At 41.2% G+C, this 17,071-nt stretch overlaps 1 protein-coding gene across 2 annotated transcripts in view; it reads left to right on the plus strand.

Moving 5' to 3' along the window:
* The window catches only part of adcy9 (adenylate cyclase 9), a 165,708-nt gene that overhangs the window by 131,903 nt on the left and 16,734 nt on the right, over nt 1-17,071 (plus strand). For both annotated transcript variants that reach the window (XM_041207133.1, XM_041207136.1), the window contains exons 3-5: nt 5,348-5,452; nt 6,111-6,310; nt 13,155-13,257. In XM_041207133.1, the coding sequence (XP_041063067.1) occupies nt 5,348-5,452; nt 6,111-6,310; nt 13,155-13,257 (408 nt within the window). The remainder of the gene's footprint in view (nt 1-5,347; nt 5,453-6,110; nt 6,311-13,154; nt 13,258-17,071) is intronic.

Genomic DNA, 17,071 nt, shown 5'->3' on the forward strand with positions numbered 1-17,071 from the left:
AAACTCTGAAATATGTTGAACATTCCCCATACCTTGGCAGTCACCTGTCCCAAAAGCCAAACCTGAAGAGAAGATCCAACACCAGATCAACGCCAACTTGGCTTTCTACAAACTACAGCATCACGTGTTTGATAACAAAGACCTCCACAAGTCAACAGAAGTCATAATGTACAGAGCAGTTGTAGTCACCATGCTCCAGTATTGCAGTGAGACCAATACTGTGTATCAGTGACACTAGTGGGCTAGAGAAATTCCATCAGCATTTTCTCCACTGCATCCTTTGGATTCGATGAGAAGACCGTTGAACAAACGCTATCCTTCTTGGAGATGGGTCTGTAAGCATTCGGGCAAAAACTCCCACAAAATCAACTCCAATGGACTGGACACTGTCCAAATGGCCGTAAACCATCTTCCCCAGCTAGGTCCTGTTCTCTCAATGTTCAAATGGCCAACGTTCCAGGAAAGGACAAAGAAAACGCTTTAAAGACAGTCAGAAGCTCTCCTTGAAATGCAGCAGCATTGACCTTAATGACTGGGAGGAACTTGCTTCTAATCATTCAGAATGGCGACAACTGGACAATCAAGCTGCATCATGAGTTCCAACGCCTTAACCATGAGGCAGAGTGGTGGCTGAGAACAACACGAGATAGGAGCAAGGATAGACCATGTGGCCCTTTGAGCTTGCTCCATCATTCGCTACAATCATGTCTGACCTTGGACTTTAGACCCGCTTTCTCGCCAGCTGCTCTTATCCTTGATTGTCTGAGCAACAAAAAAAAATCTCCATCTCAGCCTTAAATATATTCTATGATGGAGCATCCACAACCCTTGAGTGGAGAATTCCAAAGATTCATAACCCTTTGAATGAAGAAGTTTCTCATTTCACTCCTAAATAATTATTCCCTTATCCTGAGGCTGTACTGCTGTATTTAGATTGCTCAGCCAGTGGAAACAATCTTTCCACCCTGTCAAGCCCCTTCAGAATCTTGTATGTTTCTATGTATATAGAATCCCCTCTCATTCTTCTTAACTTCATAGAATATAAACCCAATTTACTCTGTCCCTCAAATGACAAACCCCTCATCCCAGAGATTAAAGTAATGAACCTGTGCTGTACTGCCTCCAATGCACGTAGCATAAATTGTGGCATACAAGTTGACCTGATGTATAAGACGACTCCATTTTTCCAGCCCAAAAAATCATGTTTTTGCATGTACTTGGCGTGAGTTCAGCCATGATATGTTATACTTGCATTAGTCGTCAACCTCAGTTTTTCACTGCACAAATGCATGTTTTACTTCCTGGTACCTTATAACTGAGCACAAAGGATCAAACAGGTGATACCAGCTGTATTGCAAAGATGCTGCCCTTTGAGTCGGATACCAATGACATTTCAAAATGACGACCACATTAGCAGCTCTGTTATACTCAGCATATAAGTTGACCTTCATTTTTGGAGGGATTTTTCAAGGCTTCAAAAATCGACTTAAAAGCTGACATCTGCAGTATATCATTCCTTAAATATAGAGACCAAAACTGCACACAGGTGTGGCCTCACCAATGTCCTGTACAATTAGAATAAGACTTTTTTATTTCTGTACTTCAATCCCCTTGCAACAAAGACCAACTTGTCATTTGCTTTCTAAATTGTTTGCCATACCTGCATGCTAACTTTGCATTCCTTGTGAGAGCACACCTAAGTTTCTGAACATCAACATTTACAAGTTCCATGCCTTTTAAAAAAAAAAATATTCTGCTCTTCTATTGTGACCAAAGCGGATAACCTCACACTTCCCTACATTATACTCCATCTGCTACCTTGTTGCAGATATCTCTTTGCAGCCTCTCAATGTTTTCCTTGTAACTGTGTCTCCTCACAGCTTACTTTCCTTACAGAGCTATGCATTGTCAGCAGACTTAGATAATTGTTCTCTGTCTCTTTGTCCAGGTCACACAGATTGTAAATAGCTGAGGCCCAGCACCGATTCCTGTAGCATTCCACCAGTCACAGCTTTCCAACCTCTGAAAATACCCCATTTATGCTTACTCTTTGCATTCTATCTGCTAATCAATCCTCTATCCATGCTAATACACTACTCTCAACTCCAGGTGCCCTTTTCTTATTAGCTTTCTGTGTGGCACCTTATTGAATGACTTTTGGAAATGCTGGTTTAATAAATCTATTGGTTCTTTTTTATTTACCCTACTAGTTACCTCCTCAAAACTCCAATAAATCTGTCAAATGCGATTTCCCTTTAATAAAACCATGTTGACTGTCTGATCGTACAGTGCATTTAGAGAATCATAGCTAAGACTTCCTCAATAATAGTATTCCAGCATTTTCCCAACAACTGCTAGGCTATTGGCCTTTAGTTCCCTGTTTCTCTCTCCCCTTCTTGTGTGACATTTGCTAACTTCCAATCTACTGGGTCTGTTCCAGAATCTAGGGAATTTTGAAAAATCATAGCCAGTGCATCCACCATCTCTGCAGCTATCTCCTTTAGATCACTAGAAGGAAAGGAAAGAAAAAAATAAATCCTGTACCCTGGGTCCTACTACATTGTGGGATGTTTTGCCCGTAAGGTTTAGATTGAGTTCGGTAGTCACAGATTATCCAAAAATAGGTGGTCAAGAACTCCTATTTTTAAATAGTTTATCAAGAAGCAACAGTATATATACTATATATGTACAGTATATATACTAAATAGACAGAAAAGGCATACAACCAGTGACAGGTGAGGCTGGTTTACTGATCCTGGGGACAAACCGATGTTTGGTGCAGATCACTGTTGATCCCTGTATCTTGTGGCAACAGCCTTCAGATCTCTAGCCAAAGTGGTGTTCTCTTGGTTTTCCTCCTCCTTCCCTGGTCTTCCTTTGTCTGAAGAAAGTAGCTGCTGGATAAGCACTGTCCATTTAACCCCTGAGCACACATTTAGCTACTTTATTTTCAGGGGCTGGTTATCTACACTATAAATCACTTGTTCAGAAAACTCTGGCCGATGACTGCAGAACAGGTACCCAAGGTGTCACCTCCCCCGTTGATCACTTTGGCTTAGGTAATTTTTTAGTTTATTTCATGCTGGGTGCCATTTGTTAATTCCTGCCAGACATCCATAGATAATGGGGTACAGGATGCTGTCCTATTGACTTGAGAATGTCAACATAGAAATCTGTACCAGGAGAGCTCAACGTGAGACCCCTGATGGCACTCCTGTCCATGGCTGTTATCTTTGTTTACCATTGATCCAGGCTGCTAAGAATATTTTTGCCAAAGAGAAATTCAGCATAAAGGCCCCTTCTGGTTGTTTGCAATACAGTGCCTATTAATTTTACAATATTGGTAGGATGCCATTTCTTACATGCCCCATGTGCACAAAGATTTGTGGGTTGAGAATTGGCCTGTTCAGTCACATGAAGACCCATGGTAGAAACTCATGACCCTGAGTAGACGCCATCCTTGAATTGAGAGATAGCCGACAAGAACTCTGTTCATTTCATCTGGTTCTATGGACCTACTTATGAGCTCCCAAAACTGCTTTTTCCTGTAAATGGACATGATCTCTCTGTACAAGAGCTAACTGGAGTGTAACCTCCATGCCAAGTGTTGCTTTGGGATGGACACATTTGGGACCTTGAATTTCTATTTTTGGATTAGGATCGATAAGTTTACTTCACCTACTCCTTTGTATCTGTGGACGTGTTTTGCTTGAGGGTTAGCCTACCTTCTGAGATTCAACAAAATCACCAAGCTAAATACTCATGAGTCTTGCAAGTTGACTTCTCTGGCCCAACAAGACAAGTTTTTGCATTTATGTGCACACGTTGTAGATGGGGAGCATGCCCTGTTCATGTGGGATATACTTTTTGTACTAAAACATTCCAATATTTTGAACATGTCCTTAATATCATACCAATCTTTGTCCTTGTAAATGTTCTGTACAGTATTAATGAAGGGGATAGTCATCAGTAGGTGTACAACATCTTGTATTTATTTTTGGGCTGGATTTTCTAAGACACACGTTTGAATACCAAGATTGCTGGATTACTGAGTGTTGAAATATTTTCTGTTCTACATCTAGTTTCAGATATTGTGATCTCAGCAGTTTGCACAAAAGACTCATTCTGACTCATTGTTGGACAATGGTCAGTATCCAGGTTGAATGCATAAGTCTGTACATCAAGATTGTTGTCTGGGTCAGAAGCATAATTTTTTGTGGTTTAAATATGATACAATCTGATAAATCAGAGAAGTGTAAAAGAGTTAAAATATCAATTAATACTGTACAAGTGCATAAAACAGTGGACATCCAGTATTTTCCGCTTCAACCTGCATTCTATCTTGCAATAAATGCTGATGCTAAAGCTTTTATTAAAGCAAATGTTTACAACTACATGTCTGTGCATTATGTATGCTCTCAAGAAACATGATGAACAAAGAGCTTTCTCTTCTTGAAAGTTCTGTTCAAAAATGTTTAAATCCAACTGAAGCTGGAGTTGGGTTTGTTACAACTAGCAGAGGACTTCTTACTTTAGATTGAAACCCATGTTCTAATTGGGTTAGCTCACTCTGACTAAAGAATTTGAATCTAGTCCTGAATAAATACTTGCTGCCTGCTATTGGCTCCAGCACAAAGCCATATGGGTACCTGAGTGAACAAAGACCTAAAGTACAGATTTGATTCAGTGCTTTATAATTCTTTTTCCTTGTGCAATGGTGGCTGAACTTTGAAAAAAAATGAGTGATGAGTTGAGTGGGTAATATACCACTGTGGTATGGTTCAACTTCAACTCCAGTGCAGGGTTATGTTTTATCCAGTGTAATAAAAATCAAAACTTTATTCGTCCTGGTTGTACTTTATGTACTTTAATGAAAATATTTATAGTTTAATTATAAGAGTCAGAGTGCCATAATGGTAATTTGTTCATGGACATATTGCTTTTACACTGCTGTAAACTTTGTGCAAAATGGAGCATTTGAGAGCTGGTGAAAATCACTAGAAATGCAGCACAAAGAGAAAGTTAAAATTTGATCATTCCTTTTTTTTCCCCCATCTGTTAACCAGAAAACATCTTTGTGTTGTATTAAACTACAGGACAGTCCCCAACCTGTTCTAAGGGGAATGTGTGTAATGTAAGGTATGGTAATAACAGACCCTGAGGAGGGAGGTGGCCGCCTTCATGTGAGAAGCTAGATGGTGAACGTCGTCATGCTGTTCAACCATAGAGGATATCACAGCAGTTGAATTGAGATGGCGTGTAATGTTACATGAACACTACTGAATAATATTTGAGGCCTCTTATAAAGATGGTCCTTCTAATCTATATCCTGTATTTTGTTTTGCAGCCCATGTGTCCATCCTGTAGTGTCATGCTGGTCCCTGGATCCAGTGCCAGTGCAGAAGAAAGCACTGTGCAAAATGGCTGTCAAGATGAGCGTAAAAGTGCTAAGGTACCAATCCACAGCAGCTGTAGACCCTATAGTACCAAAACTTTACACAAGATGCAAATTTAAAAATTAAGCAGATGAAATTGGACTTTTTGTTTTGTATCCAATCCTATAATTTACCAGCTGCTTGGGCTCCCTAAGGTATTACTACACTACTGTAAGATTGTGGTGTGTCTTAGTTTATTAATGACTTATACTCTAATGGAAGTCATGAGAAAGCTAAATAAGCACATGGAGGATGGAATTGAATGGTATGCTGATAGGGTTAGATGAAGTCGAGTGGATGGAGGCTCATGTGGAGCATTAACATTGGCATGGACCATTTGAGCCGAATGGCTTGTTCCTGTGCTGTAGTTTGATATTATGTTACAAGTGCCTCAGTAAAGGTAAAAACATTTCAATGATGGCATTTTTCATCTTGAGCTAGAATTGTACAGATTATAAAGATGGATTTCTTAATGGGCATTGCTTGCAAGTTCTAATTGAGACTCTTCCAATCTTAGCATCTTTAGCACAAGATTTTTTGTCCATGTTTCACATAGGGTGCATTTGCTGTGGGTTGCTAGAATTTATCCAAGCACAGCTTAACTGTGTAACACAGTCTATAAATCCCTTCTACTCTGTAATGTGGTGAGATCACAGAGACCTTTCTCTCATGTAGGCACCATCAGCAGGGCGAAGTCTGAAGGCCCAAAATGGCCTACTGAGTCCCCCAGAGGAAGAAAAGTTAAACAACAGCCAGACATCGCTGTTTGAGATGCTGCAGAGTGAGAGGCAGCTGGATGGACTGCTTCCACTACGCTCCAAGCAGATACGGGAGAAAACGGACGCTCAGTTTGTCAGTGTCATTAAGGAGGACAGGTATGTTTCGTTAGGCAAGGGTATGAAGTGTTGCGGGATCAAGGCGGGTGGATGGAGTTAAGGTACTGATTAAATCTAATTGAATTGTAGAGCAGGTTTGAGGGGTGCAATGGCCTCCTCCCGTTCCTTTGGAGCAATGACAGGTGGTACTTTAACGCAGCTTTGTATCCATTTTGTTGACGTACATTGTACATTGTGAAGTTTCCCTATAGTTTTGAGTGGACAGATATTCCCCATCCATGTTCTGCTACAAGCTACTTCTAACCAGTTATACTAGCTATAAACAAAGTAATGAAGGTCAACTGTGGAACATCAGTAATTATAGAAATATCATTTATAGCACTTAAGTGGGATATATCTGCGCTTTAAAGTTCTGTCATTTAACCGTTTTGAAGGCTGCAACAACATTTGAGATTTTATTCTTTATCCCAATTTTCTTTCAACTTTTAGCTCAATGGGTGGGGTATGTGCTTTGTCTTTGTACTTAGCTGACTGAATTTATAGTTCAAGCAATTTGCTCTGCACTGTTTTGACTTAGCGATTCTGTCACACAGTGGCATTCATTGTAAGCAAGAAAATTTATTAGAACCAACAAGTCACCATTTACATGACAGAAGTATGATGAAATGCTCTCCACTTGCCTGAAGCTCTCGCAACACTCCAAACTTGACATCATCCATGACAGAGCAGCCCTCTTGATCGACACCCATCAACCACCTTAAATATTCACTCTGTCCACCAGTTGCATAGAGTGGCAGCAGTGTAAAAAAAAAAATGGTGCTAGAGAAATTGATGGGGTTAAAGGCTGAAAAATCCCCAGGGCCTAATAATTTACATCCCAGAGTACAAAAGGAAGTGGCCCTGGAAATATTGGTTGCATTGGTGGTCATCTTCCAAAATCCTATTGGCCCTGGAGCAGTTCCTACAGATTGAAGGGTGGCAAATGTAACTCCACTATTTAAAAAAGGAGGGGGAGAAAAAACAGAGAATTAAAGACCAGTTAAACTAACATCAGTAGTGGGGAAATTGCTACAGTCTATTATAAAAGATGTGATAACAGAACACTTGGAAAGCGTTAACAGGTTTAAACAAAGTCAGCATGGGTTTATGAACAGGAAATCATGCTTAACTAATCTACTGGAGTTTTTTGAGGATGTAACTAGTAGAATAGATAAGGGGGATAATGGATGTGGTGTATTTGGATTTCAAGAAGGCTTTTGATAAGGTCCCACATTAGAGGCTAGTGGGCAAAATTAAAGCATATGGGATTACGGATAATATACTGGCACGGATTGAGAATTAGTTGACAGACCGGAAACGGAGTGGGAATAAATGGGTCTTTTTCTGGGTGGCAGGGGGTGACGAGTGGTGTACCGCGGGGATAAGTGCTTGGGCCCCAGCTATTCACGATACATATAAATGACTTGGATGAAGGAACAAATGCAATATTTGCAAGTTTGCTGGCAACACAAAACTGGGCAGGGTTGAGAGTTGAGGATGCAAGGAGGCTTCAGGGTGATTTAGACAAGTTGTGCGGGCAAACTCATGGCAGATGCAGTATGACGAGGATAAATGTGAAGTTATATGCTCGGTGTGAAAAACAAAGGCAGAATATTATTTAAATGGTGATATATTGGAAAATGTAGATATACAAAGGGATCTGGGTGTCCTTCTACACTAGTCAATGAAAGTAAACAGGCAGTGCAACAAGCAATTAGGATGGCAAATAGTATGTTGGCCTTCATTGCGAAAGGATTTGAATTCAGAAGTAGGGATGTCTTACTGCAGTTATACAGGGCCTTAATGAGACCACAGCTGGAGTACTGCATGCAGTTTTGGTCTCCCTACCTAAGAAAGGATATAGTTGCCATAGGAGTGCAGCAAAGGTTCACTAGGCTGATACTGGGGATGGCAGGACTGCCATATGAGGAGAGATTGGTTCGTCTGGGCCTGTATTCACTAGAGCTTAGAAGAATGAAAGGGGATCTGATTGAAACATCTAAAATTCTAACAGGGCTAGACAGACTGGATTCAGGGAGGATGTTTTCCCTGGTTGGGGAGTCTAGAATCAGGGGCCATAGTCTCAGGATATGGGACAGGTCATTTAGGACTGAGATGAGGAAACATTTCTTCACTCAGAGGTGGTCAACCTGTGGAATTCTCTACCCCAGAAGGCTATGGAGACCGGGTCACTGAGTATATTCAAGAAAGAAATTGATAAACTTTTGGATATTAGGGTGTGTGGAGAGAAAGCGGGAATATGACGTTGCGATAGAGGATCAGCCATGATCATATTGAATGGCGGAGCAGGCTCAAAGGGCTGAATGGCCTGCTCCTAATTTCCATGTTTCTATGTGTGTACCATCTACAAGATGCACTGCAGCAACTTGCCAAGGCCCCTTTGACATCAAATTCTAAACCTGCGACCTCTACCACCTAGAAGGATGAGCAGGATACACATGAGAACGTCACCGCCTGCAAGTTTCCCTCCCGTGAGACACACTATCCTGACTTGGAACTATATTGCCGTTCCGTCACTGTCTCTGGGTCAAAATTCTGGAACTCCCTAAGTATTTTGGGTGTACTTACACCAGTTAAACTTAAGTTCAAGAAGGCAGCTCACCACCACATTTTTGCGGGTAATTAGGGATCAGCAATTGATGCTGGCCTTGCCAGTGATGTATACATCTCAAGAATGAATTTTTTTAAGAAAAAGCTTCTCCAGCTGAATTCTAGCATCTTCCACAATCTGCCATCTTCCCCCTTTTCCAGATGCGTGGATTCAAGCCGTAGCCAATATGATCACTCATCATTTATCTTTCTACCTGGTAGCGGTCCAATCATTTTTAGTTTTTCTAGAAATGTTCAGTTCATAATGTATTTGGCTTGAGTCCAGCACTGCAAACTGTCGGAAAATCATGTGGGACACGACGGCAAGCCACAAGAATGCAAAATTGGTGAGAAATCCTTACTCCCTTCACAGTGAACTTCCCCTGTGGGAGTTCAAAGTAACATTTGCTGGGTCCTGTTTAATAAAATAACAATGTTCTGCTCTGTGATCATCCTTACTTCGGTGTCTTTGTCTGGACATTAGATGTTGTAAATGCACTGATGTATCCAGAGCTGTAAAGACAAGTGAATCAATTGAATCTAAATATTTAAGTTTGACTAGTAAATAATTGCTTAGTGGATTCATACTGTTGCTGAAACCCTCACCTCTGCCTTTGTTACCTCTAGACTCAAAGCATTCCAATGCTCTCCTAGTTGGTATCTGATCTTCCACCCTTAATAAACTTAAGCTCATCCAAAATTCTTCTACCCATATCCTAACTCATCAAGTTCCATTTGCCCATCACTTCTGTGCTCCCTGTCCTACAGTGGCTCCCGATCAGGCAACAGTTTGATAAAATTCTCTTGTTTTCAGATACCTCCATGGCCTCTCCCTTCCCTATCTCTGTAACCTACTCCAGCCTATAATTCTCTAGCATCTCTGCACTCCTCTTGTTCTGTCCTCTTGCACATCCCCAATTTTATCTGCTCTACCAATAGCAGCCGTGCGCTCAGCTCCTCAAGCTCTGGAACTTGCTCCCTAAACACCTCCACTTTTCTACGTCTTTTTCCTCCTTTATGAAGCACCTTAAAACTTACCTTGTTGACTAAGCATTTGGTCGCCTGTCCTAATCTCTCCTAATGTGGTCAGTGTCAAGTTTTGTTTAATAATGCTCATGTGAACTGCTTTGGGAAATTTTGATATATTAAAGGTACTGTATAACTGCAAGTTGTTGCTTTTACTAATCTCTTGGGGACACAACTAGGATAAGTAATTGGGGACACTAGGAATTGCTGATGAGGAAATTGACAGTGCTGTGTCTTGGCTGTGACTAGATCTCAACTTGAAATCCATGACTGAATCTCCATCATAATTAATGGGCCAGAACTTCTGTGGAGTGGCAACCACTGTTGGATTGCCACTCTGCTCCTTTTTACCTATCTTGGTCTGGAGTTGCACATTTCTCGCTTGGACTTCCAACCCAGGCCTGGTGAAAAATGTGCAGTGTACTTGGTTCCCAGTCCTTCCAGCGCAGGGCAGCAATGTTGGGGGAAGTGAAGCCATGTCCTCTTTATACGACACTGGCTGCTGCAAACCAGGTGAGCTCAAAGTGGCTAGGACCTTTAAAAAGCCAGGGAGGAGGTAAACAGGTGAGGGGTTAGGATGGTTTTTGGAGGGTGTGGGGGGCAAGTGTTGATGGGTCAGGGGGATGGGTAGTTACAGGGGAAGGTGGTCAGGGGGTCCAATGGCTGGGGGAAGGGAAGGTCAGTACCATAGTTATCCATGAGTTAGAAGTGGTTTTAATCCTTCTAACTTTTCCTGCGCAATTATTCTGCTAAGAGAGTCAAAACCATTCGAAGTCTCCAAGTTAAATATCGGTGTTTCAAATTGTTCCCACTGTGGGGTAATTGTCCATCAGAAGTTTAAACTCCCCAGGCAATTGCCATGCAGTCCTTGCATGGGCACTTCCTGGTTACGACCCCCCCCCCCCCACCCCCCCGGATCGGAAATTCTGGACCAATATCGTCACACTTCTAAGTTGGCATGATTAGGATTCCCATGGTTAGAAACAAAGCTTTGCTGTCTATAATTCCAAAAAAGAAAAAAATCACTTGCAATTTTCTTTTTTGCTTTTCTATTGATTACCTATCCTGAATGGCCTTCTCTTGTTTCACTTGCTCTTTGTTATAGCATAGGCCTGCCATGCTTTATCTTAATCTACAGAACGGGACTGGTAATTGGATACCACAGTTTGCATTCCCAGCTGTTTCAAAATTTAGTGTTTCCATCTTAACGGTCACAGTCTTTATCAGATTGGAGAGATTTAAAACCAAGTGAAGCACAGTAGGCGTGAAAATGGGAATATAGTCTTAATATTTCTATTGGTAAAGACTAGTTTTGGCTTGTTGTCTGAAGAAATTAAGCTGTGTTATGTTCTTACATTCTTGTGTTTTACTATTCATTTAAAAGAAAGATCCGTTTGTGGGGTGCCCATGCTTTTATAAGGTTGTTATAATTCCAATACAGGCTGAGCAGATTAAGAGGAATGTAATGGCAACTTTTACACATTTTGGGAAGATAAGTATGCTTTTAAGATTTTGCTTTAAGGGTGGCTTGAAATCTATCAAATGAATTTGGCTGCTAAAGGTCCAACATAAGCAGATTTTCCTCAATGCCTTTCTCTGGTAGTTACTGCAAAAAATTGCTGGAACTCTTGTGTGCATTCTCTGAAGGATTTCAGCACATCTCGCCTCAAGATAATTGATGTCCAACCAAACAGCAGTTAGTGGCAAGCAGGTTAAATCTATTTCCTAATTGCCCTCAGAGGCAGAAGGGCATTGGATGGAGGTTTTATGCAAGGAACCTTTTAAACTCTCCTCACCCCTGCTTCACTTTCAGGAAGTTTGTGTTAGCATTCAACTTAATTTCACACACCAAATTTTTGCTACATTCCATGATTTTCAACAGGAGTCAAAAAAGAAATACTCAACAGATCAAGCAGCATCTGTGGAAAGAAACAGGGTTTATGTTTCAGGAGTGTGATGGAATACTCTCCACCTGCCTGATTGAGAGCAGCTCCAACAACACTTGAAGCTTGACACCATCCAGGGCAAAAAGCAAACCCACTTGATAGCACCCCATTCACCATCTTCAACATTCACTTCCTACACCACAGGCGCGTGGTGGCAGCAGTGTGCTATCTATAAGATGCATTGCATAACTCGACTCCTTTCACAGCACTGTTCAAACCTGCAGTCTAGAAGGACAAGGGCAGCAGACATGTCGGAACACCACCACCTGCAGGCTCCCCTCCAAACCATACACCATCCTGACTTAGATCTTATTGTCATCTCTTCACTGTTGCTGGGTCAAATCCTGGAACTCTCCCTAACAACAATGGGTGTACCTACACAACAGCGTAGGTGGTTCAGTACCACCACCTCAAGGGCAATTAGGGATGGGGAATAAATGCTCACTTGCCAGCAACACTCATGAACAAATGAATGAAAGGTTGGTTGGTGACCCTTTGTCAGAACTGAGAATGCTTAAACTTGAAACAGTTTTCGAGCCAATTAGAGAAAGGTGGAAGGGAGGAAAGAAGAAAAGGAGAGGTATGTGATAAGGTAGAAGGCAGAAGAGACTAAATGACTTCCAGCATCCACATTACTTTGCTCTTGTATTAACAGTGTGCACTGTTCAGCGTATTCAGTGTCCATCCAGTGTAATAGTTTGAAAATGGTTAAGATCAGAAGAATTCAGAAGTATAGACCTATAACCCACAACCAGATTCACTCTCTTCGCTGCCCACTGCGCCCCTCACCATTCTTGTAGGCCCCATGTTTTTGAGAAATCCACTAAGGAAGCTCACTCTCTGGAACTTTGTGGGTTTATATAGGACTTGAAACTATAACCTACACTGACTCTGAGGGAGTGCTGCACTGTCATCTTTAGGATGAGGCAATAAACCATGATCCAATATGTCTGTTGATGTGGATCTAAAGGATCACAAATACTATTCAAAGAGCATTGGAGTTCTTCAGGTGTCCAAGCCCACAGTCCTCCCTCAACGGACATCAAAGTTGCAATTCATTAGCTTTGAAGCAATTATGGATTTCCCAAAGAGATCAAAGGTGCTTTATAGTTGCAAGTTTGCTCTTTCATTTTTAAAATAGCAGTATGTCCATCTTTCTAGTATGTCTGTCCCCCCTCCCACTTTCAAAATACAAGTTTTGACAATGAATTTTGGCCTTTCTGACATTAACTCTGATTTGACTTGGTTTTCTCTACTTACAGACTAATGGATGAATACTTCTCCAAACCTCCCATTAACAAATTCAGCTTGAATTTCTTGGATTCGAGCTTGGAGAAAGCTTATAGAGGCAGCTATCAAGATGAGGTATGGGTGTAGCCTGTGTTTGTTGATCTATTTACTTATTTGGATTGACTGCTGTGTGTCTTGTGTAGTGCAGTCTCTTCTAAACACAAAGATAACCTCTTAAAACAAGGTTGTTCCTACCATTTGGTTGTGTTCGCTCTGGAATAACAGTATGACAAGGCATTTTGCTAGTACCTAAAATCAGCTTTGATTTCAACCCTGATTCTAAAACATTTTTAAAGGTAACGACTTTGTTCTAAACTAGCAGAGACTGTAAAACATTTGCAGTCAAATTAGCAGACAACCAATTTACTCGCCACTGCCACCCCTCCCTCCTATGCTATTTCATCCTTCCCAGGCTGTCCCTCTTAAGCTGCCTGCTCCCTTTCCCTCTGTCATCCCCCCAATCCCATCACATGCCATTCCAACTTTCATGCAAAACATTTGCAGTCAAATTAGTATATTTTTTATCAATTCCATCATTGCGCCCCTTCCTGCCTGTCAGGATAACTTTGTTGTTAGGCTTGCCTTCTGTTCTTTTTGTCCACTAACCCCACCCCACTCTGCTGCCACCAACACCATGCTGTCCTCTCACCACCTCTCCCCCCCCCCCCCCCCCTCTCTGTCCCCAATCCCTCCAGTCAGGGTAACTTTGGACTCCCAATACCTTCTGCTGTATTTTTCTTCCCCAACGAACCCCCTGGACCCACTGCCACCAATTATTGGCAGCCACATGTGCATACATGCTCCACATCCTCTGCATGCCTCACATGCCTCTGTGCGTGCCTGGCTCCGCCCACCAAATTAAGCCACCAACCAATCAAAAAAGTGAAGACAGATAACTGTATTTTATTGTTATGAGCTGGATGTAGTGTGCTATCATGTTTTCAGGTTTTAATTGTGTAAGTAGAACAGAAGAGACTTGTGGGTTCATGACACCAATCATTTGTACCGCAGTTTGTTCATATTCCAACAAACTAGAACTGAGGATGAAATAGGACACTGCATCATTTTAGATTGCCATTTCAAATGATTTAAGGTTTTCAGCATACCACTTTAAAATTTGCCCCATATTAAGGTGGGTACTGCAGAAGGACACCCATTTTGGAGGATGAGAGCACTGTGTGGTTTTGATTTTGATTTAACATCCCTAGAACTAATGTCCAGGTGGGCATGGGAAAGATAAGAATTATTAATATAAATTCTACAGCATCACATAGCTGAATTCACAGGTATGTTAGATGTACAAACTGCAGATATATCCAGCAGTTGGTTCCCAATAGTAGTAATTGTTCCTCCCTAATGGGCAAGAAGTGGTGGCGAAAGGAATCCAAGTAGGTAAACATTTCCTACAGCAGAACTTATCTAGAGTTCACCACAGGATAATCTTCTATATTGGAAGACACCCTAAAGTTCCATTGGGAGATTCCAAGGGATCCCAGTTTGTCCCAATGTCTAGATTCTATTGGAAGTCCTACGTCTTGCCCAAACCTTATACCGACCCTACTGGAATACTGTAAAAAGTGAATCTAGACTGCTATGAACTTGACCTAATTGGAGATCTGGCTGGGCTCTGTTCATATGGATGCCAGCAGATTTAGGTGCCAATGCTGGTGCCACATCACTGGATTGCAGAGATATGAAGCTTAGAGGTGGTTAATTGGGCACCCATTATTTGGGGCCATTAAGAGGTCTAAAGTCACTTGAGAGTGACGGGATTAAAAAGACTATTTTTGTACTCAATCAACTCATGATCCTATGCATTCAGTGGTGGATATTTCCACCACCCCATGTAGTTCAGTGTTGAGCTTATTTAGCTGACGGTTTCTTTTTCTTCTTTCATGGGATGTGGGCCTTGCTAGCAATGCCAGTATATGTTGTCCATCCCTAATTGCCCTTGCTAGGTCATTTCAGAGGTGTTACGACCACAGTTGATGTTATTTGCTGAGCAAGCCAAATCCCAGAGGGAAACTTGCCTGACTGATCATAAACTTTTTTTGTATTTTGAAAACGAGGGAAAAACTACTGATCTCAGAAGCATAGAATCCCAGTAAGACTTCAAGATTCTAAAATTAAAAGACTTATTGATGAGAGGGAGAAAAAAAAAACTTAAGTATGCAAGATTTTAAGTTACAGTTAACAGTCTTACGGAACGTCCCTCAAAAAAACCCACTTGGTCAGAACATGCAACTAAACTACTTGGCAACAGCTCCCTTAGATTTTTTGCTATAAAAATCCAGTAATATTACTTGAGGCAAAACTGTTGTCACTTTAACAAAAAGTATACTACACGACTTCTCACTGTCTCCCATTCTGCTGTGGCAATCCAAAAGAAAGGTTCAGAAACAGACTGCTTTCTGAAAACAAAGACTTCTCTGGCTTGAGAACCTGATGGCTGCTTCAAATTCTCAACTTTCATACCTTCTCCCAGCATAGATCTGGTCTTAGGACATCTCCCCCACACAGCCAGACAACTCAGCTCAACATCTTTCCTTAAATATCCTTTTTCTCTTTCATCTTTGATCCCATTGTCCTCAGCACCTCTTTGAACTCAACTTTCAAAATATAAAAATCTTTAATGTTTTACTATTGCCTCCCCTTTCAGGTCAAATAAAATTTAATAACCTTCCCTTGTTTACTTATGAAACCCGTTGCAAGTTGTAAAAGTCCCTTGTCACTTCCAAGCTCCCCTTTGAAACTTAACAGCTGAAAAGTCAAGTCCCTACCTATCCAATGCAAATTTTAAAACCCAACCTATTTACTTATAAATCCACTTCACCAGAGCCCCTCATTGCAGATGCATGCATCTAGCACCTTGACCTTTCATCTCTCAGTTCCCACAGACAAGCTGTCTTTACTAACCACCACCACCCCTCAGTTTAATTAATCATGGGCACACACAGCCTTCTTTACAGAATATCACCAATATTCCCAAAAATATTTTAAAAATCTTCAGAGGGCTTTGGGTCTGGGGTCATATGTAGACCAAACCAGGTAAGGATGGCAGATTTCCTTCCCTAAATGTGAACCAAATGGGTTTTTACAACAATCGATGATAGTTTCATGATCACCATTACTGAGACTAGCTTTAATATTCCAGATTTATTAACTGAATTCAAATTTAGCTGCTGTAGTTGGGGTTTGAACCCATGTCCCTAGAGCATTAGCCTGGGTCTCTGGATTACTAGTTCAGTGACATTACCACTACATTTGCCCCTAGGTTTTGAGGTTTTCTCTTGCAGCTGAAAATGTCACCCATTGTGATGCATATCCCATCAGACTTGGGAGTTTCCAGGTACTGCCAGCAGCTGTTAATTGCAGGAATCTGCCATCATTAGGTGCTGCTCTGCTGACAGCCTGTATGGAAATCTAGAAGCTAGTTACATTTTTGTTCTTTTCCCCAGAGTGCAATATGGTTATTAATGTATCAAAAACTTGTTCTTATGTAGTCCAATTCTTAAAAATCCCATACCGATATTTATAGCTTCTGTTAACTTTCAAATTCCTGACTCTGCTAATTGTGCTGAAAAATAGATATTGGTAGGTTCGTGTGTTAAATGAACTTTTGAGGCCCGAATTTCTCTTTAATCACTTTTTAACTTTACAGTTCAAGAATGCATAAGCTACAAGTTCCAACAGTTCATCCCTGTTAATTAGAGGTTGGCACCTATGCGAGACCAACCATCCTTCCTGAGGCTGCTGTTTCTTATTACTGAATACCATACCTAGAATCTAAGAGGTTCTGGCTTTGTTCGCATTCCTGTCAGGCAGCTGAAACTATTGGCATCGAACCATTGATTAATAAAACAGAGACTGGGGCTATTCGAGGACTGAA

This window comes from Carcharodon carcharias, chromosome 15 (genome assembly GCF_017639515.1).
Source record: "Carcharodon carcharias isolate sCarCar2 chromosome 15, sCarCar2.pri, whole genome shotgun sequence".
In the NCBI taxonomy this organism is placed as follows: Eukaryota; Metazoa; Chordata; class Chondrichthyes; order Lamniformes; family Lamnidae; genus Carcharodon; species Carcharodon carcharias.